Source organism: Podarcis cretensis (assembly GCF_951804945.1).
Source record: "Podarcis cretensis genome assembly, chromosome: 4".
Lineage (NCBI taxonomy): Eukaryota > Metazoa > Chordata > Lepidosauria > Squamata > Lacertidae > Podarcis > Podarcis cretensis.
Genome location: NC_137173.1, coordinates 9,397,887 through 9,420,042, shown reverse-complemented (window position 1 = coordinate 9,420,042; position 22,156 = coordinate 9,397,887). Strand labels below are relative to the sequence as shown.

General features: G+C 48.3%; 1 protein-coding gene and 1 long non-coding RNA gene across 3 annotated transcripts in view; both read right to left on the bottom strand.

The window, feature by feature from the left end:
• On the bottom strand, positions 1-3,198 carry LOC307215167. Its single transcript, XR_013838340.1, has 2 exons — positions 3,149-3,198; positions 1-2,891 (listed from the first exon to the last, which is right to left on the bottom strand). It is a non-coding gene; the product is annotated as an uncharacterized lncRNA (long non-coding RNA).
• A 6,352-nt stretch (positions 3,199-9,550) lies between these two features.
• Positions 9,551-22,156, bottom strand: part of TSKU (tsukushi, small leucine rich proteoglycan) — a 37,068-nt gene continuing 24,462 nt past the window's right edge. For both annotated transcript variants that reach the window (XM_079974026.1, XM_079974027.1), the window contains exon 2: positions 9,551-10,740. In XM_079974026.1, the coding sequence (XP_079830152.1) occupies positions 9,670-10,731 (1,062 nt within the window). In that variant the 5' untranslated portion in view covers positions 10,732-10,740 and the 3' untranslated portion in view covers positions 9,551-9,669. The remainder of the gene's footprint in view (positions 10,741-22,156) is intronic.

Genomic DNA, 22,156 nt, shown 5'->3' with positions numbered 1-22,156 from the left:
GGAGATAAAACAGATTCCCACTCAAGTCCTCTTGAGCAACAAGAAGCACATTTATTGCTAGCTATGATGTTGCAGTTTTTAACTAACTGGTATCTGGGCTGGTTCAAAACATTTTGCCGCCTGAGGCCAAGGACTTAGATGGCGTCTCCTGCCTGCTCAGAAGCCCGCTGGAATAAAAGTTGCCTCTTATTTCAATAGTTGTGAAGAGATACTGTCTTCCACCACATCGGAAGCCAACTGGACAGGAGATTAACTCTTATTTCAACACTCATGATCAGGTAAGTCGTCTTCTGCAGCAGCAAAGCTAGTTTAGGATGGCCAGGACATATAGTGTAGTGTAACCACTCTGTCCCCCAACAGTAGGACTGGTCTGGGGGTGGAGGGTGCTTAGGAGGAGCAGTCAGACGACTGGCACTGCTTCAGCCCCAACCCAATATCTGCCACCTTGGTCTCATGGTAGGGCCAGCCTCACCTGGTTTGCCTAGCTCTTAATGCTCAGCTCTATTGCACGTCAAATGCCATTTCCCCCAATACATGGGGCTACCTTTGAAGGTGACCCGGAAACTGCAATTAATCCAGAATGCGGCAGCTAGACTGGTGACTGGGAGTGGCCGCCGAGACCATATAACACCGGTCCTGAAAGACCTAAATTGGCTCCCAGTACATTTCCAAGCACAATTTGAAGTGTTGGTGCTGACCTTGAAAGCCCTAAATGGCCTCGGTCCAGTATACCTGAAGGAGCATCTCTACTCCCATCGTTCTGCCCGGACACTGAGATCCAGCGCCGAGAGCCTTCTGGTGGTTCCCTTATTGCAAGAAGTGAGGTTACAGGGAACCAGACAGAGGGCCTTCTCGGTGGTGGCGCCCAACCTGTGGAGCACCCTCCCTATCTTTAAAAGACATCTGAAGGCAGCCCTGTTTAGGGAAGTTTTTAATATTTAATGCTGTATTGTTTTTAACACTCGATTGGGAGCTGCCCAGAGTGGCTGGGGAAACTCAGCCAGATGGGCGGGGTATAAATAATAAATTATTATTATAAATTACTATTATTATTATTATAGTCCTTGGTTGGTTTGGAATGTTAAAATGAAATTCTGCACCTACGCTGTCAGCGTTTTGCAAACCAGAGACCCCACACCAGTTGCTCTGTAGAGAGGGCTGCACCTGATTCAGCACATCTCTGTCTTATCTGTGCACCATGTTCTCTGCTTTGAACCGGTCCTTGTCCTGAGCCAAAAACCTGTGGCATTATTCTACCTGGCTGAAGCAACTTCCAGAAATCAGTCACAAAAGGGCAGGGCCTGTCCAAGGCATTTTGCTGCCTGAATCGGACAAGAATTCACTGTTCTGAGATGGTGTAGAAGCTGACCAGGCTGTGCAATGGGGGAATGGACTTTGATCGAAGAACAGTTATGGGAGGAAGAGGTTAAAATGGCCTCTTTCCATGAGGCTTCCCTGGCCTTCAGAGCAGCTCCTTGGGGCTCTGTTGTAAATAAAAATTGCCCTTTTCCCTTATGGGGTATCCAAGAGCCGGTGTAGAGTCCTTACATAGGTTCCCTATTGGTAGGAGAGAATAACAGAGGCCAACCAGAGAATATTGAGAAGCAAAGCAGCTAGTAAGCTTGATCTTTATTGAACTGTTGCAACAGGGTGCTCCCCTCACCCACAAGAGAGGAGAAGGGACCCCCAAAAATGGTGTGCAAGGCCTTATAAAGACTTTTGAAATTGCCACCCTGTAGATCAAGACCACGCCCAGAAACATCATACATACATCACAGAAGGGGTGTAACCTGAGGCCACCCCTCAGATGCATCACACCTACATCACAGAAAAGGCGGTCTAAAACAGAAATTTGAATGTTGTTTATCTCCTGTCTGGCAGGTTACTTGATTGGATTGCCTGGGGAGCCTGGCCATTCTTTTGTAGTGATAAATACTTATTTCCTGGGCCAGGTCACAGGCTCACACCCTATTCATATCTTAAATGTGCCCTTAAGACAGGATTTGTGAGGAAAGAGACAATGGGGAGGTTTCCCACTTTGACCTTGCAGAGAAAACATTTGGTCAGTTTAGGAATCAAAATTGCTCCAGGTCGGCCTTCCTGCGCTGATCTATGTATGTGCTTGGTTGGTACACTTATGAACATTACCATATATCTAAGACCATAAAACTCCTATCACAGCTCTTAATTGGTAAAACAAAACCTAGGGTTGATCCAAATTGCAGCTGTCCCATGCAAAATCCAGTTTGCATGGGGAGTTTGTGCATCAGCCCCACAAGTACCAACCCCAAGTCACTGACTCAGCGAAGAAGTATCGAGCAATATGATCAAATTAAACAAAATTAATAAAGGAAGCTGGCAACCCGCCCGCATTTTGTACGAAGCTAATGGACTCCTTTTGAACCCTGTTTGCTGCTGATTCAACTACCAGCGCCACAAGAGCGGAACAGACAAAAATCAATGTGGCCGATAATTATGTAAGCATGGGAGAAGTATAGTGGGAGACCAAGGCCATAGGTTAGGGTTTGAAACTGGCACAGGATGGTATAAGCATCTTCCCAAAAGGATTGCATGGAAGGAGTGGGCTTTCAGAGCGCCAGTTTCGAGACAAAGTAGGAAGGGCTCAACTCATTCCCTCGCTAAGAACTTAACTCAGCCACCCTGTGCATTTATACTTCTTCTTTTAAAAAAATATGTGTGGATCTTTGCAAAAATCATCACTCCCGGAGGTTGTAAGTTGCCCATGACTCACTTCCATAAAGATAGTTCATACTGGGGCCAACTGTACCGATGCTATGATCTACACAGCAATAAACCCCAGAAAAAAATCAGAGTGGCAACTGTCATTGCACTATTTACTCTGAATGTTTAACCTATGGCACAGTGTTCAACTGATGTCAAGTGTTATGTACTGAAGTTCTCACCCTGGGCCAGCAGGGGGATACTGTAGATAGTTATGCAAATAAGGGATCGAAAGTGACATTCAGTGATTGGATAGTTTTAGAAAATTGTTACAATTACATTGTACTGGAGCTCTATATAAGCAGCCTGACTGAACCCTTCAGTTCAGTTCTGTCCTGTCCTCGCCTGTGAATAAACAAGAGCTGTCTGAAGAATCGCTGTGTCGTCTGATATGTTCACCCACAACTTAACATCAAGAGCTGCTTCTGCTGCTGTTTTCCTGTAACTGTATACAGTGGTACCTCGGGTTACATATGCTTCAGGTTACAGACTCTGCTAACCCAGAAAGAGTGCTTCAGGTTAAGAACTTTGCTTCAGGATGAGAACAGAAATTGTGCTCCGGCGGCGCGGCGGCAGCAGGAGGCCCCATTAGCTAAAGTGGTGCTTCAGGTTAAGAACAGTTTCAGGTTAAGTACGGACCTCCGGAACGAATTAAGTACTTAACCCGAGGTACCACTGTATATCACAGAATGGGTGTAGCCCAAGACCACCCCCCAGATACATCATACCTACATCACAGTAAAGGCGGTCTACAACAGAAATCTGAGTGCATTGTTTTTATCCTGTCTGCTAGGTTACCTGATTTTATTACCTGGGCATCTGGCCACTCTTTTGTTATGATAACTACTCAATCCCTGAATCCAGGTCACAGGCTCACCCTATTCATATCTTAAATGTGCCCTTGAGATTTGTGAGCAAAGAGAGAATGGGGAGGCTCCCCATTTCCTTCGACCTTGCAGAGGAATATTTGAGGTCATTTTGGAAGAGACAAATGGTTTCAGGACTTTTTCTGTGGGTCGCAGACATGTGGTCTGTACATTTATGTATGTGCTTACTTGGTACATTTATGAACATTTACTTTATATATATAAGATATATATAAGATATATAAGACCTTAAAATTCTTATAACAAAGGGTATTAGTTGTTTTTTATTACGAAAAAATCCATACCCCACCCCCACCCCTCCTGTGGAAATACAACAAAAGAGAAACCCAAGGAAGCCGTTTAGTTTTCTTTCCAAGAAACAGAATTCCCCAGAGAGTATTTACATTGCTATAAAGAAGAGAATGGTTATAGCTAGTAAATTGGCTTTCCTGTATTTGTTTTGGAACAGAAACAGCATTCAAAGGAAACACTTGTGAAAGGGGAGGGGGCGAGAAATGAAGGGAAAGGTGTCACACGTGGCGAGCTCTATTTAAGTTGAAGGAGAGTCTCAAATATCCCAAAAGCGAGACGCTTTCTGTGGAAAGTACGAGGAGAACAAAATATTTTTTTAGTAGCACTGAATAGTTTTCTCAAAGCTATTCAGTGAAAAATTCTGTGTCGGTTAAGAAACCTAAATTACTTAATTGTTTCATGATTAAAAGCTCCGGCGGTTGACTAAAACGGCAACCCTGATTAAGTGGGAAACACATTTTTTAAAAAATGTTAATTGTTTTTAATAAGTACCTATGCAAATGGCGCGGGTGGCACTGTGGGTTAAACCACAGAGCCTAGGACTTGCCGATCAGAAGGTTGGCGGTTCGAATCCCCATGACGGTGTGAGCTCCCGTTGCTCGGTCCCAGCTCCTGCCAACCTAGCAGTTCGAAAGCACGTCAAAGTGCAAGTAGATAAATAGGTACCACTCCAGCGGGAAGGTAAATGGCGTTTCCGTGCGCTGCTCTGGTTCGCCAGAAGCGGCTTAGCCATGCTGGCCACATGACCCGGAAGCTGTACGCCGGCTCCAGTCAAGAGCAGGGCTAGCCCACGCATTAGCCTCAGGTGGCCGGCTGGGGACAGTTGGATGGTGTGGCAGATTTGGGCTCCCAAACACCGTGCTGCTCGCTGCCACCTGCTCCTCTCCAGCCTCCTTTTTTCTCCTCCCATTGCCTTCAGCACGCTGGGTCTTCCATGGGCTATCTCCAATCACCTCAGGTGGCAGGAGTTTGTGGCAGCGGCAGCAGGGCATCCTCCACTTTCTCTCTTGCCTCAGGTGGCAAAATGTCTTGCGCCACCCTTGGTCAGGAGGTTAAGGAAGAACATTATTGGTCCCTTCCAGACTGATGGTGGGTTTTTCCCTGTCTGTTTTTGTGGGTGTGTTCTGCAATTGGTAATTGATGTGGCAATAGTGCATTAAGGTAAAGGGACCCCTGACCATTAGGTCCAGTCGTGGCCGACTCTGGGGTTGCGGTGCTCATCTCACTTTATTGGCCGAGGAAGCCGGCATACAGCTTCCGGGTCACGTGGCCAGCATGACTAAGCCACTTCTGGCGAACCAGCAGTGCACTGAAACGCCGTTTACCTTCCCGCCAGAGCGGTACCTATTTATCTACTTGCACTTTGACGTGCTTTCGAACTGCTAGGTTGGTAGGGGCAGGGACCGAGCAACGGGAGCTCACCCCATCGCGGGGATTCGAACCGCCAACCTTCTGATCGGCAAGTCCTAGGCTCTGTGGTTTAGACCACAGCGCCACCCATGACCCATTAATGCATTAGTGGTGTATTTATTAATTCTTATTAAGCGGTGGACCTTCCACATTATGAGTGGTTCTGCAATGCTTCCCCAGTGCTATTGCATTATTGCAGAAATGGGAGACTTCCAAGTTCATTAAATCCAGCACTACTTTAGTGACAAAACAATATAATTACCGTATTTTTCGCCCCATAGGACGCACTTTTTCCCCTCCAAAAATGAAGGGGGAAAGTGTGTGCGTCCTATGGGGCGAATGCAGGCTTTCGCTGAAGCCTGGAGAGCGAGAGGCATCGGTGCGCACCGACCCCTCTCGCTCTCCAGGCTTCAGGAAGCTATCCGCAAACCTTGCAAGCCCGGCGGGAGTTCCTGCAGGCTCACAAGGCTTGCTGGCAGCAGCCTGCAGCCCCGGCGAGTGTCTGCAAGCCTTGTGCGCCCGGCAGGAGCTCCCGCCGGGCGCGCGAGGCTTGGGGCGGCAGCCTGTTGCCTGAAGCACAGGGAGCCCTCCGGAGGGCTCCCCGTGCTTCGGGCGAGTGTCTGCAAGCCTTGCGTGCCCGGCAGGAGCTCCCGCCGGGCACGCGAGGCTTGGGACGGCAGCCTGCCGCACGAAGCACGCGGAGCCCTCCGGAGGGTGCCCCGTGCAGGCGTGTGCAAGGCTTGGGGCGGCAGCCACAGCTGGGGGGGGGGAATAATTTTTTTTTTATTCATTCCCCACCCCAAAAAACAAGGTGCGTCCTATGGGCCGGTGCGCGCTATAGGACGAAAAATACGGTACACTATTCTGCACATTTCCTTCTTATGCAGAAGGGAACGCCTTGTGTAAGATGGCACTTGCTAAAACACATACAGGTCCTGCGAGTGGAATTGCCATGGACTGGCTGGACACAGAGGAAGGGTGGGGGGAACCAGCTGGGGAACCCCCAAGGGAAGAAGGATCAGAGCCTAGGGAGTGGTGGTGTGCTGGGCCCGGGGGCAACCCATGAAACGCGGTCTAGGTCTGGTCCAGAATCCGGAGGTTCCACTGGGAGTCAGTCCGACAGGGCCGAGGCAGAAAACCAGGCAAGGACAGGTACAGGATCTCAGGCAGGATCCGGCATACAGCAATGATGCTCCCGCAACCTGGGGTGGGGTCCGACAGCCTTTTATCTTTGTCAGGGTAGCGGCCGGTCCTGATCCCCCGGCGACTCACCTCCCTGTTTCACCCGACGGTGAGCACTCCTCCTGCGAGTACTCAGGTCTCTCCTTCTCTCAGACCTCAGTCTCTGCAGCTCGGGAGACGTGGGTGGGTTACTAGACCCAGGGGCCGCCTCAGCCTCCCCTGACCCAACCGGTAGTGGAGCAGCTGTAAGTGATGGCCCAGCTGGAGGCAACAAGGTGATCCCCGCATCTGGAGCCAGGGCAGGCTCAGGCCCCTGACTCGGCCCAGCTGGTGTTTGTTGCAGGGGAACCTGTGCAGACTGGGACTCTTCAGGATCAGGCCCCAGATGATGCCTGAGGCAAAGGATCCGGTGCGGACTGAGACTCCTCTGGTTCCGAGTCTGAGCCCGAGTCCCTGGCCATCACACCATCTTATCTTCAAGACACTCGTGCTCCCTAAAAAATTCTGTGATGCAAAATCTATACATCAGAATGATACAATGGTGGAGCTGGAAGGGACCAGGAGAGTCATCTAGTCCACCCCCTACAACGCAGGAATCTTTTGCCCAATGTGGGGCTCGAACCCTGAGATTAAGAGCCTCATGCTTCACTCGCTCCCACCCCCATCTTTGTGTTATTGGGGCAGTCTGGACACACACAGAACTTCTGCCATCATGGCGAGTTTGAATTCGTGGCTGGAGTTTTAAGTGTACCTGCGGAGAATTTAGCAACCAGATGCCAATTACCAGCGAGGCAGGAAGCGCTTGGGCGTAAACGTCAGCTCAGTTGAAAACGAACAGGGCATCGTAAAGGCCTTTGAGAAGGAGTAACGGGGAGGCTCGTAATGTTTGCCTTGAAGCTGGCCTAGCCCCGAGATGCGACTCAAAAGAGGAAGACCATATAACACCGGTCTTGAAAGACCTACATTGGCTCCCAGTATGTTTCCGAGCACAATTCAAAGTGTTGGTGTTGACCTTTAAAGCCCTAAATGGCCTCGGCCCAGTATACCTGAAGGAGCGTCTCCACCCCCATCATTCTGCCCGGACGCTGAGGTCCAGCACCGATGGTTTTCTGGCGGTTCCCTCATTGCGAGAAGCAAAGCTACAGGGAACCAGGCAGAGGGCCTTCTCGGTAGTGGCACCCACCCTGTGGAACGCCCTTCCAGCAGATGTCAAAGCGATAAACAACTACCTGACATTCAGAAGACATCTTAAGGCAGCCCTGTTCAGGGAAGTTTTTAACATGTGATTTTACTGTATTTTTGGTTTTTATGGAAGCCGCCCAGAGTGGCTGGGAAGGCCCAGCCAGATGGGCGGGATATAAATAATAAATTATTATTATTATTATTATTATTAATGGTCCTTTCAGAATGCACGCCGAAACTCCCAGCATGGCAAAACGGCAATTAACGGGAACGTGCCAATAGCTTCCCTTGCTAAAAAGGATGTAATGGACGTCATCTCTTATTTATCCTACTCGTTTAAGGCCTGTCCTGATGTTCTGGTAAGGAAGGACGTTAGGATTAGGGCTGGCGTATTAAAGGGAGGGTTCGGGAAAACCCCAGGGCTGGCTCTGTATGGTGTCAAAGGCCCTGTCTGTTAAGGGCTTCCCTCCATTTTTGTTCCATAGCCTTGATTTCTAATCTATTTTGATGTTCGCTGCTTCGTGATGGAGAAGGAAGAGGAGGCCATTTCCCACAAGGGAATAACTGCACGGCCATTTCCCGTTTGTGTCATGTAAACTCAGCCCTAGTTGCTGGGAACGGATGGTCTCTTCCTGGCATCTAGCGAAGCAGGGTTTTGTTTCGTTTTGTGTGCTGGTCCCGGGGGGAAGGTACCGTGATCGTAGTCAGAGTTCACAAGATGAGAGGCGAGGTCCGAAACTGGGAGCCGGGCGGGAACTGGAACGCTGGAAGGTCAGAAGCAGGAGGCCGGGCAGGGAACACTGAGTCCTCAAGCACCTCTGGGGCCAGAAGGGTTTCACCTGGTGCCTGCTCTTGAGGATCTGACACAGGTGCAGGCTCCTCAGAATCTAGGCCTTGCCCCAGTTCAGCCGGCCCTGGAGGCGGGGACTCCTGTGCAGGCTGGGATTCCTCTGGTTCAGCCTCTGAATCGGAATCCCAGGCCATCACATTTTGTTTCATTTGCAGGTCATTGCTGCAGCCACAGAGCCAGTGTGGTGTAGTGGTTAAGAGCGGTGGACTCGTAATCTGGTGAACTGGGTTCGCTTCCTTGCTCTTCCACATACAGCTGCTGGGTGATCTTGGGCTAGTCACACTTCTCTGAAGTCTCTCAGCCCCACTCACCTCACAGAGTGTTTGGTGTGGGGGAGGAAGGGAAAGGAGGTTGTTAACTGCTTTGAGACTCCTTATAAAGGTAAAGGAACCCCTAACCGTTAGGTCCAGTTGCGAACAACTCTGGGGTTGCGGCGCTCATCTCGCTTTACTGGCCGAGGGAGCCGGCGTACAGCTTCCGGGTCATGTGGCCAGCATGACTAAGCCGCTTCTGGCGAACCAGAGCAGCGCACGGAAACGCCATTTACCTTCCCGCCAGAGTGGTACCTATTTATCTACTTGCTCTTTGACGTGCTTTCGAACTGCTAGGTTGGCAGGAGCAGGGACCGAGCAACGGGAGCTCACCCCATTGCGGGGATTCAAACTGCCGACCTTCTGATCGGCAAGTCCTAGGCTCTGTGGTTTAACCCACAGCACCACCCGCGTCCCTAAGGCAGGATAGAGCAGTGTTATTACTTCCCCTGACCTGGACACTAGACTTCTGTGGATGCAGCCTAGAATACCATTAGCTTTTTTGGCTGCTGTGTCACTCTGCTGACTCATGTTCAGCATGTGGTCCTCTAAGAGTTCTAGATCTAGGCAACCATTGGAGGACGTGTGTCTTTCCCATCATTCCTAGTTAGGGATATTGCCAGGCTTAATAAGGGGAGAAATTTGGGAGCTGGAAGAAGAAAACAAATTAACTCACGCACAACCACCTGTGTCTTCAATCAATCATTGTAATCAAGTACTGAATTATACAAAATATATAAATTAACAGTTTTTACAGAAGGCACATTTGAGGCTTATTGAAGTCCAGGCATCCACACAATCTCCTTGACCCTTGTCACAAAGCATAGGGCGCTGCTGCTACTGACCCATGGCTGTCGTGACAACTTAGAATCTCTTTCTTGGTCAGCCCGGTCTGTCTGTGGTACTGGCCTTCCCGGATCGTCTTAATACACTTTACATCCTCCCCAAGGGTGATGCTTTTGATGGAAGGCAGAAATTTCAGCATTGTTTTGGATACGGAGTTCGCCACCCCTGTGCCAGACAGGTTGAGCTCCTGCAAAAAGCTGAGGCTGTAAAAAACCTCCGCGTTCAAGGATCTGACTTTGGGGTTGTTGGACAAATCGAGCGCTTGGAGAGCTGGCAGGTCTTGGAAGGCGTACGGCGAAATCTCCGCCAGGTCGGGAATCCCACTGAGAGACAAGTGGATCAAATCTTTCAGCCCCTGAAATGCCCCTTTCTCAATGGCCACCACTGGGTTCCCATCAAGGTTGAGGAACCGGAGAGGGATTCCTTGAAGGTCGGGGATCCTCTTCAACCTGTTTCCAGACAGGTTCAAGCTCTGGATGTTGGGAATGGCTTTGCCCTGGTGTCTCGAAACGAGGCTGATCAAGTTGTTTGAGAGGTCCACATTGATGGGCTTCCCTTGTCCTTTGGATGCAAAGATGTTGGTGGTGATGTCCAGGATGAAGTTGTTGCTGAGGTCGACATCCCCCAAAGGCGACCCCGAGAAGCATTCGTCTGGAAGGGCCACCAAAGAGTTGTGACTCAGATCCAAAGATTCCAGATAGCGGAGTCTGGAGAAAGTGGTGGGAAAGATCCTGGAGATCTTATTGTAGCTCAAGTCCAAACTAACCAGCGTGGTATATCCGGGGCCGGTCAACATGGACTCGTTGATGGAGTCCAGGTTGTTTGACGATAAATCCAAGTAGGTCGTGTCCAGAGGAATGGGGACAGGCACGATATGGGGCCCGATCCCACTGCAGTCCACCTTGGTTAGGCTGAAGCTGTCGAAGAGACCGAAGCTCTCCACTTCACAATGGCACCCTGGGAAGCAAGTCTTCGAAGCGCCAACGTTCGGGGAGAGCAGTAGCAGGTTGAACCAGATTAAGAAAGGCATTGCTGGAATCTGCAAAGAGGAAACACAAGCGGAACGTCAGGAAGAGTCACCAAATAGTGGCGGCGTGAAGAAGGTACAATTAGTGGGATGGATACTTCCGAGAAGGATATTCGAAAGCAGGGGTGGTCCTTACAAAATTACCCTGATTTGGAGGTTGCAAATTAAGTGATCTGGTTTCTAGATGCCATTTGGTTTCCGGACTTTGTCCGGACTCCTGCATCTCCACTGCTTGCCTCAATTTTCACCTGAATGCCCAGGCACCCACCGACTGCATTTTCTAGCAAAATCTGCTTTTTGTTCCAATTGTTTAAGTAGTTTATTTATTTATTTAATTAGATCTATACACCGCTTGATTGAAAGCAACCACCACCCTCAAAGATAGAATAAAAACGAGAAAAATTCACAACCCGACTTAAAACATACAAAAGTTAAAATACTAAAACCGACTAATATTACCTTCAACTTCCTATGCATCTGGGTAGGCTTGTCAAAACAAAAAATGTTTCTGGTAGGCACCAAAAAAAGTACAGTGAAAGCGCGTGATTGATCTCAATAGGCAGGTAGCTCCAATGTTAACGAGTTCCTACAAATGCGGAATGGGAATTATGTGGCGCAATAGCAGTGCCAGTTCTGTTGATCGAACTTTTTTTTAACTATTATCTTTTATACATTTTTAGCTTTCTGCATTTTATCGGGGTTGGTTTTAATTTCTGTGAGCCACCTTGAGTCCCAGTTCTGGGGGAAAGGTGGAATATTAACTTGGCGTGCGCCCTTCTTGCCAAAGCCTAGCATGCTCCTATGCGCTGGTGTCACGCACTGAGAAAATACGTGTGCTCGCTCCGTGATACACCCCTTTATTTAAACAAGCTTTGCAAATAGGGCTGGGTGCATCTTTGCCCTGGTTCTGCTATCGTTTGGTCGGGTGCCTCTCTCCTGAGTTCATCTCAAGCTGCCATCTCGATTCAACTTCCTCCAAGTTTCTGAAACAAATCTCAGAATTGGCATAAGTGCCATTTGGCATGGCTTTCCACCCCACAACCCTGAAATTAAGAGTCTCATGCTCTTACCAAGGTGATTCAGCTGGGATAGCTCAGTCAGCAAAGCACGAGACTCACTCTTAATCTCAGGGTTGTGGGCCAAACATTCCTGTATTGTAGGTGTTATGTACTGAAGTTCTCACCCTGGGCCAGCAGGGGGTTACTGTAGATAGTTATGCAAATAAGGGATTGAAAGTGATGTTCAGTGATTAGATAGTTTTAGAAAGTTGTTACAGTAACGTTGTACTGGAGCTCTATATAAGAAGGCTGGCTGAACCCTTCAGTTCAGTTCTGTTCTGGCCTCTGAATAAAGAAGAGCTGTTTGAAGAATCGTTGTGTTGTCTGATATGTTCACCCACAACCTAACAGTAGGGGGTTGGACTAGATGACCCTCGGAACCCCTTCCAAATCTACGGTTCCATGCCAAAGTTTTTGTTTCTCTGAAAGCGGTGACCATAATGCGCACATTTCCCCCGTGGGCTCCCTGATGAGAGCGGATGGATTTTTAAAGCCTATTGAACTTTGAAACATGCCATTTCTGCATGCTTGACAATAAAATAAAATCAGGCTCCTCTCCCTTTTTTCTTAAACAAATGGCACTCCCCGTTTCAAAAAATTGAACCCAACGGGGTCAATACTTCCTAATAGCCACGCGGCGCTCTGCTCTTTTCTCTGGGAGAGGTGAAGAAAGGCAGTTTATATCTCTGGCAAGTGCCCTTAACAGCCATAAACTTTGGAACTGGCCTGATTAATCTCAAAAACCGAAGCAGTCGGACCCCAGTGTGAATTTACAGAGGTGGAAAAATTTAGCAGAAGAATAAAAGAGATGGAGGGAAGGCAGGGGGGGGGAGAGAAAGAGAGAGAGAGAGAGAGAGAGAGCGAGCGCTATTTGAAAATGACGGCAGACAATAGAGATAAATTCCACAGCCTCGGGAGGAAAGGAACAATCATTAGGGCCTTCTATTTTTAAACAGGAAAGAGAGACAGCAGCCCAGCAGTGAATAAAAAGCTGTAGGAAATAAATCAAACCTCGAGTGATGTTGTTTTAATAGCCTCTCTTTGCCAGCCCTTTAAAGCATCCCCCTTCTCAACCCCCCCCCCAAAAAACCGTACCTGCTGTTTGTCAAGTTTTAATAGACTCCTGGGTTGTTGGGTTTCTCTCCCCCAGCCCAAAGCACTGATTAATCTGTCCACCTGCATTTAAGTCAAGACTCCACAGCTAGTTACACACAGATTTGCTGCCGCTCTTGTTTTTCCGACACAGGTCATGTTAAAAAAAAGGGGGGGGGGCTGACGGACGGCGGTGGACGTTTAGCTGTTTTAAGCTGAAACCTCAAGGAAAGGAGCGAGAAGCTGGTTCTTCTACCTTCTTGCCAACTTTCATGCTCATCCATAAAAGCGAATAAGTGATGAGGGTGGAGAATCATAGAATCAGAATTGTAGAGTCGGAAGGGACCCCGAGGGTCATCTAGTCCAACCCCCTGCAATGCGGGCTTTGCCCAACGTAGCACTCAAACCCACAATCTCCTGTTCTACCAACTGAGCTATCCCAGAGGAAGGATTGACTGGTAAACCACTCTGGAAATTGTAGCTCTGTGAGTGGGTATAGGGGCCTCCTACCGACTCTCAGTAGACAGCATCTTAAAAAGCAGAGACATCACCTTGCCAACAAAGATCCGTATACAGATAGGTAGCCGTGTTGGTCTGCCATAGTCAAAACAAAAAAAATTCCTTCCAGTAGCACCTTAAAGACCAACTAAGTTAGTTCTTGGTATGAGCTTTTGTGTGCATGCACACTTCTTCAGATACACAGATCCGTATAGTAAAAGCTTTGGTTTTCCCAGTAGTGGTGTATGGAAGTGAGAGCTGGACCATAAAGAAGGCTGATCGCCGAAGAATGGATGCTTTTGAATTCTGGTGCTGGAGGAGACTCTTGAGTGTCCCATGGACGGCAAGAAGATCAAACCTCTCCATTCTGAAGGAAATCAGCCCTGAGTGCTCACTGGAAGGACAGATCCTGAAGCTGAGGCTCCAATACTCATGAGAAGAGAAGACTCCCTAGCAAAGACCCTGATGCTGGGAAAGATGGAGGGCACAAGGAGAAGGGGACGACAGAGGATGAGATGGTTGGACAGTGTTCTTGAAGCTACCAGCATGAGTCTGACCAAACTGCGGGAGGCAGTGGAAGACAGGAGTGCCTGGCGTGCTCTGGTCCAGGGGGTCACGAAGAGTCTGACATGACTAAACGACTAAACAACAACAAACGACTCTGGAAACTAAGTTCCCAGGATTCCTTGGGGGAAGCTGTGAGCATTCAAAGCGGTGAGATGCCTGGGCAGTGGTTCTCAATCTCCGCCCCCCCACCGGATCACACTTTGTTCGCACTGCACTGAATTTCTTATTGATAAGAAATACACTGAAAATCAAAAAGAGGCAGCCCCTAGCAGGGCTTGATTTATAACACAGATCAAAGCTACTTTATAATATGATCACGGGGCATGCAGAAAGAATGAAACATAAGAACATTCCCAAAATATAATTATTATTATTATTATTATTAATAATAATAATATATACCCCAGCCACTCTGGGCAGCTTCCAACAAAATACAGCGGTACCTCTGAATCCGTTCCGGAGCCCCATTCGCATCCTGAAGAGAACGCAACCTGCATCCACGCAGCTCGCAATTCTCCGCTTCCGAGCATTACATCATTTTGAGCGTCTGCGCGAGCAGCAAAACCAGAAGTAACATACTCTGTTACTTCTGGGTCACTGTGGAGCGCAAACCGAAAATGCTTATCCTGAAGCTACTTCATATGAGGTATGACTGTATTAAAATACAGTAATGCATCAAACATTAAAAGCTTCCCTAAACAGGGCTGCCTTCAGATGTCTTCTAAAAGTCAGATAGTTGTTTATTTCCTTGGCATCTGATGGGAGAGCGTTCCACAGGGCAGGCGCCACCACCGAGAAGGCCCTCTGCCTGGTTCCCTGTAGCTTTGCTTCTTGCAATGAGGGAACCGCCAAAAGGCCCTCGGAACTGGACCTCAGCGTCCAGGCAGAACGATGGGAGTAGAGACGCTCTTTCAGGTATACTGGACCGAGGCCATTTAGGGCTTTCAAGGTCAGCACCAACACTTCAAATTGTGCTTGGAAACGTACTGGGAGCCAATTTAGGTCTTTCAGGACCAGTGTTATATGGTCTCGGTGGCCACTCCCAGTCACCAGTCTAGCTGCCGCATTCTGGATTAGTTGTAGTTTCCGTGTCACCTTCAAAGGTAGCCCCACGTAGAGCGCATTGCAGTAGTCCAAGGGGGAGATAATCAGAACATGCACCACTCTGGGGAGACAGTCTGCGGGTAGGTAGGGTCTCATCCTGCGTACCAGACTGGTAGACAGCTGCCCTGGACACAGAATTGACCTGTGCCTCCATGGACAGCTGTGAGCCCAAAATGACTCCCAGGCTGTGCACCCGGTCGTTCAGGGGCACAGTTACCCCATTCAGGATTGGGGAGTCCCCCACACCTGCCTGCCCGCTCTCCCCCAGAAACATTACTTCTGTCTTGTCAGGATCCAAGCTCAGCTCAGTGAAATCTCATCCTGACCTGCCTGCTGACACTCCTGAGCTCAGCATCTGAGCCACAAATCAAGAAGTCCTGTGTTCAGAATAGATTTCCGACCCTTTCCAGGCAAATGGGCCCTAAATGAGCTCCTTCACTGCCTGATCATTATTCAGGGCGATTTACGGTTCTCCTGAGTTTGCCTGCTCTTTTTTTTTGGGGGGGGGGGGAAGAGACGGGAGTGATTTTATCCCTGCAAGAAAACAAATAGAAAGCTATGAAGACAAATAAGCCGACCAAAAGCAAACACAGACTCAACCGCCAAGAGAGGAAGAGAAGCTTCATGCTCAGCCCTTAATTAACCCCAGATGCCTGCTTTTTAGCCCCCAAAACGGGCAGCATCCCTGCTTCCTCTAGAACGAGTCCCTGCAGCTACAAAACTTCGCTTATTTAGAGAGTTTCTACCCAGCTCTTCAGCCAAAAAGGCCCCCAGAGCGGCTCGAGTAGAATCAATTCAGACCAGACGGCCGCTGCCTGCAGGCTTGCAATCTGAAATGCACAACACACAAGGGGAAAGGGTTAGGGAGGGAAGAGGAAAAACAAGGAAATCTCAGGCAAATTCTCCACACAAAACCAAACCCCACCCCCAGGACGAGTCCTGAAGGTTTAAACTAACTTCTGAATCACTGAAAAGAACATGTTGCAGAAGTCATGGTGAATGTATGGAAAGGTAAGTCTTCATAATGTATTTTTGGGGGGGAGTGTTCAGGGGAAATTTAAAGAATACATTTTTAAAAGAATTTAAAGAATAAACACATTTTTTCAAAAGGTTCCCAGAGCAGCTCGCAGTCAATCAACTAGAACAAGACATATTTTGTGTGTTGTTTTTTTTAAAAAAAAAATTGTATTTTTATGTTGTGGACCGCCCCAAGAGCTACAGCTGAAGGGTTTTATACAAATTTAATAAATAATAATTAAAATAAACTTGGCACGCAAGGAAAAAAGGGGCGAGGAGGGACGAGGACGTGTCTGACGGAGCTGGGTTTTTGGCTAAGCGGCCGGAGCGAGCCCTGCTTTCCCAATCTCTCCCACAGAGGCAGTGTGGTACAATGGTTGCTCCCAGGTGGTGGGAGAGGAGAGAGGAAGTCTGAGGCTCTTGCTGCTTCCCCTGCCCCCCCCCCGCCTGGCATAAGGTAAAGGTAAAGGGACCCCTGACCGTTAGGTCCAGTCATGGCCGACTCTGGGGTTGCGGCGCTCATCTCGCTTTATTGGCCGAGGGAGCCGGCGTACAGCTTCCGGGTCATGTGGCCAGCATGACTAAGTCACTTCTGGTGAACCAGAGCAGCGCACGTAAAAGCTGTTTACCTTCCCGCCGGAGTGGTACCTATTTATCTACTTGCACTTTGACGTGCTTCCGAACTGCTAGGTTGGCAGGAGCAGGGACCGAGCAACGGGAGCTCACCCCGTTGCGGGGATTCGAACTGCCAACCTTCTGATCGGCAAGTCCTAGGCTCTGTGGTTTAACCCACAGTGCCACCCGTGTCCTTGTCCTGCCTGGCATACCCCCCCCCCAAAAAAAAAAACTTGCCCACCTATATTTCTTAAGCCTGTCCTTGGAGCAAGGATAATACTCCGATGTGCCTTGGCTTACGGCTTTCCTCTTGGCAGAGCCATAACTCTACATCTGCGGCCGAATGGAGGGGAATTTACTGCGAGATGATTTCCGGAGAGGAAAGAGACCTGTCGCCCACACCTGTCTTCCCAAACTCCCCCTCTCTTCAGATAATACTACTACTAATAATTTATTATTTATACCCCGCCCATCTGGCTGGGTTTCCCCAGCCACTCTGGGAGGCTTTCTTTGAACAGAATACAGTGGTACCTCAGGTTAAGAACTTACGGTAATTCGTTCTGGAGGTCCGTTCTTAACCTGAAACTGTTTTTAACCTGCGGCACCACTTTAGCTAATGGGGCCTCCCACGGCCGCTGTGTGATTCTGTTCTCATCCTGAAGCAAAGTTCTTAACCCAAGGTACTATTTCTGGGTTAGCGGAGTCTGTAACCTGAAGTGTCTGTAACCCGAAGTACCGCTGTATTAAAATACAATAATCTATTCAACATTAAAAGCTTCCCTAAAGAGGGCTGCCTTCAGATGTTTTCTAAAAGTCTGGTACAGTGGTACCTGGGGTTACAGACGCTTCAGGTTACAGACTCCGCTAACCTAGAAATATTACCTTGGGTTAAGAACTTTGCTTCAGGATGAGAACAGAAATTGTGCGGCGAAAGCGGGAGGCCCCATTAGCTAAAGTGGTGCTTCAGGTTAAGAGCAGTTTCAGGCTAAGAACGGACTTCCGGAACGAATTAAGTTCTTAACCCGAGGTACCGCTGTAGTTGTTTTTCTTTTTGACATCTGGTGGGAGGGCGTTCCACAGGGCAGGTGCCACTACCAAGAAGGCCCTTTGCCTGGTTCCCTGTAACTTGGCTTCTCGCAGCAAGGGAACCGTCAGAAGGCCCTCGGCACTGAACCTCAGTGCCTCCGATTTATTTTCTCCACCTCCAGATTTATATAACCTTTTGGAGGGCACCTTGTTGGCAACCGAGCCCTCTTGGTTCCGGCTCCACCGACGGAAAAATCATTTGTAAAGGAGCTTTTGGACATATCTTGCAAAAGCTAGCACATGGTTTTCATCTCCCCCACCCCCCACTGTGGAAGACACAAAAACATTCCCTCCTCTATCCAGCAGTGACCCAGAACGGGACACAAGCATTGCCTGTGCTTGTGTCTGATTGGCCTTCCCACCCACCCAAAAAAACATTTTCCTACCTGAACCTTGCCCCATCGCACTGTTGTAAACAAAAATCTGCCCTTTTCCCTTATGGGGTATCCCAGAACCCATATAGAGTCCTTACATAGGTTCCCTATTGGTAGGAGAGAATAACAGAGGCCAACCAGAGAATATTGAGAAGCAAAGCAGCTAGTAAGCCTGATCTTTATTGATCTGTTGCAGCAGGGTGCTCCCCTCACCCACAAGAGAGGAGAAGGGACCCCCCAAAATGGTGTGCAAGGCCTTATAAAGACTTTTGAAATTGCCACCCTGTAGATCAAGACCACCCCCAGAAACATCACACCTACATCACAGAAAAGGCAGTCTAAAACAGAAATTTGAATATTGTTTTCTCCTGTTGTTGTTTATCTCCTGTCTGGCAGGTTACTTGATTGGATTTCCTTGGGAGCCTGGCCATTCTTTTGTAATGATAAATACTTAGTTCCTGGGCCAGGTCACAGGCTCACACCCTGTTTATATCTTAAATGTTCCCTTAAGACAGGATTTGTGAGGAAAGAGACAATGGGGAGCTTTCCCACTTTGACCTTGCAGAGAAAACATTTGCTCAGTTTAGGAATCAAAATGGCTTCAGGTCGGTCTTCCTGTGCTGATCTATGTATGAGGTTGGTTGGTACACTTATGAACATTACCATATATCTAAGACCTCAAAGTTCCTATCACAACACGCAGTGCCTTTTATTTAAATTCCCGCCCCCCCCCCCCCCAAAAAAAAGCAGATTGAAAGTATTGGCTTTGAGTGCATCAAGAGGAACTCAGTGGCAGGAAAAGGGGGGGGAGACACACACACATAACACAGCTTCTCTCTAACACACTTGCAGGTCTAGAGAAAGCACTTAGGTCGCAGCAGGGTGAAAACGTCCTGAAGACAGCGGAAAGGGATTAAACCTGCAGGCCTGGCACCTCTTCATGACAGGTTTCGTCTTATAAACAGGAGGTAAAGAACAAAAAAAGACCACCCACTGTTTGAGACTTCAGTTTGCTAGGAGCTGAAATTCAGGTCTGTTGGGAGCTGAAATTCAGGTTTCTTAGGAGCCGAAATATTTTTACAAGAACCTTAAAAGGGAGAGTAGGCTCTCAAGTTCAAACAATATTATTAGTACTATTATTAATTGCATTCGTATCCTACCTTTCCCCCGTGGCGTACACAATTCTCCCCATTTTATCCTCACAACAACCCTGTGAGGCTAAGAGATATAGTGATTGGTCCAGGGTCACGCAGTGAACTTCACGGCCGAGTGGGGATTCGAACCCATGTCCCCCAGGTCCTAGTCCAACACTCTAACCACTACACCACACTGACACTCGATATCCCACCAGGCGGGTGGGGCTTTTGGTTTGACTCAAGTCTCCGCAGGAAAACCTTGCCCGGCTTTTGCACGCATCGCCACAAAAACGGCAAAAATAGCGCTAAAAACGTCATTTAGCGATTCCGCGAGCCTTTGTGAGTTCAATCCCAGGAGCCCTTGCACAGGGGTAGAAATTAGTCAGGCATGTTTTGCTACTGGCACAGGTTCAAATTGTGACCACATGGAGACCTCTGGGTGCCAGGTGGACGATGGACCTCTCCATCTCCCTGGCACCTCCAGCTTTCGGAAGCAGGTACAGCTTATTCATTGCATTTCTATTCCCCCTGCCCTGTCCTTTTAATGTTTTGCAAAACACTTAGAAGATTCTGTTAGGGACTGTAGGAAAAGACCTGCCAAGGAAAGTGAAAAATATCTTCATGTGTGCGACAACGGCAGCAAGAGTCCTAATAGCACAACGATGGAAGAACAAGGAAATCCCAACTAAAGAACTATGGCAAGAGAAACGGATGGACTACGCAGAATTGGCAAAACTGACACACAAACTACGGGACGAAGATAACTGTGACTTCAAAGATGAATGGGAACCCTTTACAAAGTACAGTGGTGCCCCGCAAGACGGACGCCTCGCAAGACGAAAAACCCGCTAGACGAAAGGGTTTTCCATTTTGGAGGCGCTTCGCAAAACTAATTTCCCTATGGGCTTGCTTTGCAAGACGAAATGTCTTGCGAGTTTTTCCGACTTTTTTTCCTCTCCCCCCCCCCTTTTTCTAAGCCGCTAAGCCGCTTATCTGCTTATCCGCTAAGCTGATAAGCCGCTAAAAGCCGCTAAAAGCCGCTAATAGCGCTAATCCGCTAAGCCGTCAATGGGCTTGCTTCGCAAGACGAAAAAACCGCTAGACGAAGAGACTCGCGGAACGGATTCTTTTCGTCTTGTGAGGCACCGCTGTACTTAAAGAAACAACAAAGTGAACTGGACTCCTTGGCAGGTTTTGAATGAACAACCACAAACTTTTTATTGACAACAGCTAGTCAGACAAATTAAGGATCTATACTACTTTGTAACATGCAGAGAATAACATTTGTTGATAAACCAGAGAGAGAAGCTGAGGGGGGGGGGGAGGCAGGAGGGGGGGTTACTTTATGGGGAGGGGGGGAAATGGGGGGAATTAAGGATGATATGTTTTTTGATAAAACGTTTTGTTGAAATTCCTAATAAAAATATTTTTAAAAAAGAGATTCTTTTTTCTTTAAAATATAAAGTGGAATCAAAACGAAATGAATATAAAAATAAAAATTAAACCTCACTTATTTAAAAAAGGCGCCTAGGCATTCTGTTACGGCAACCATAACCTAGGGTTTAAGGTGCCGTTTCTAACACTGCCCTTGTGGCTTGTGGAGAGTTGGGAGTGTGGGCAAGAGGGTTTGGAGGGAGCAGCTGTCGTGTTTGTGGGCTTTTTCAATATACACAATTTTGCTTAAACTCCTTGGAACGTAATGCCCAGGTAAAATAAAATAATAATAATAATAATAATAATAATAATAATAATAATAATTTATTTATACCCCGCCCATCTGGCTGGGCTTCCCCAGCTACTCTGGGCGGCTTTCAACAGAATATTAAAATACAATAATCTATTAAACATTAAAAGCTTCCCTAAACAGGGCTGCCTTCAGATGTCTCCTAAAAGTCTGGTAGTTTGTTTTTTCCTTTGACACCTGGTGTGAGGGTGTCCACAGGGCGGGCACCACCACCGAGAAGGCCCTCTGCCTGGTTCCCTGTAACTTGGCTTCTTGCAGTGTGGGAACCGCCAGAAGGCCCTCGGAGCTGGACCTCAGTGTCCGGGCAGAACAATGGAGGTGGAGACGCTCCTTCAGGGGTGTTGCCTGTACTCTGCCACCTGAGCTGCAGCCTTATACAGAGTCAGACCATTGCTCCATTCAGTTTAAGGTTTTGCGGTTTGACAATCAATTCCTCTTCCCAGGGAACTCTGAGGAGGACAGGGAGTCTCCTAACAACTCCTGGCACCCTTAACAAACTACAGTTCCCAGACTCTTCAAAGTGCGAGGAAAAGGTAAAGGACCACTGGACGGTTAAGTCCAGTCAAAGGCGACTCTGGGATTGTGGCCCTCATCTCGCTTTCAGGCCGAGGGAGCCGGCGTTTGTCTACAGACAGCTTACAGGGTCATGTGGCCAGCAGGACTAAACCGCTTCTGGCACAACGGGACACTGTGAAGGAAACCAGAGCGCACGGAAACGCCATTTACCTTCCCACCACAGTGGTACCTATTTATCTACTTGCACTGGTGAGCTTTTGAACTGCTAGGTTGGCAGGAGCTGGGACAGAGCAACAGGAGCTCGCCCCATTGTGCGGATTCAAACTGCCAAACTTCTGATCGCCAAGCCCAAGAGGCTCAGTGGTTAAACCACAGTGCCACCCTCACCCCGTTCAAAGTGCTACAATGCTACTTTAAGTTTACAGTGCATACGAGGCTTTAAATCAGGGGCCAGCAACCTTTTCCAGCTGTGGGCCGGTCCACCGTCCCTCAGACCTTGTGGGGGGCCGGACTATATTTTGAAGGGGGGGGGGAGGAACAAATTCCTATGCCCCACAAATAACCCAGAGATGCATTTAAAATAAAAGCACACGTTCTGCTCATGTAAAAACACGCTGATTC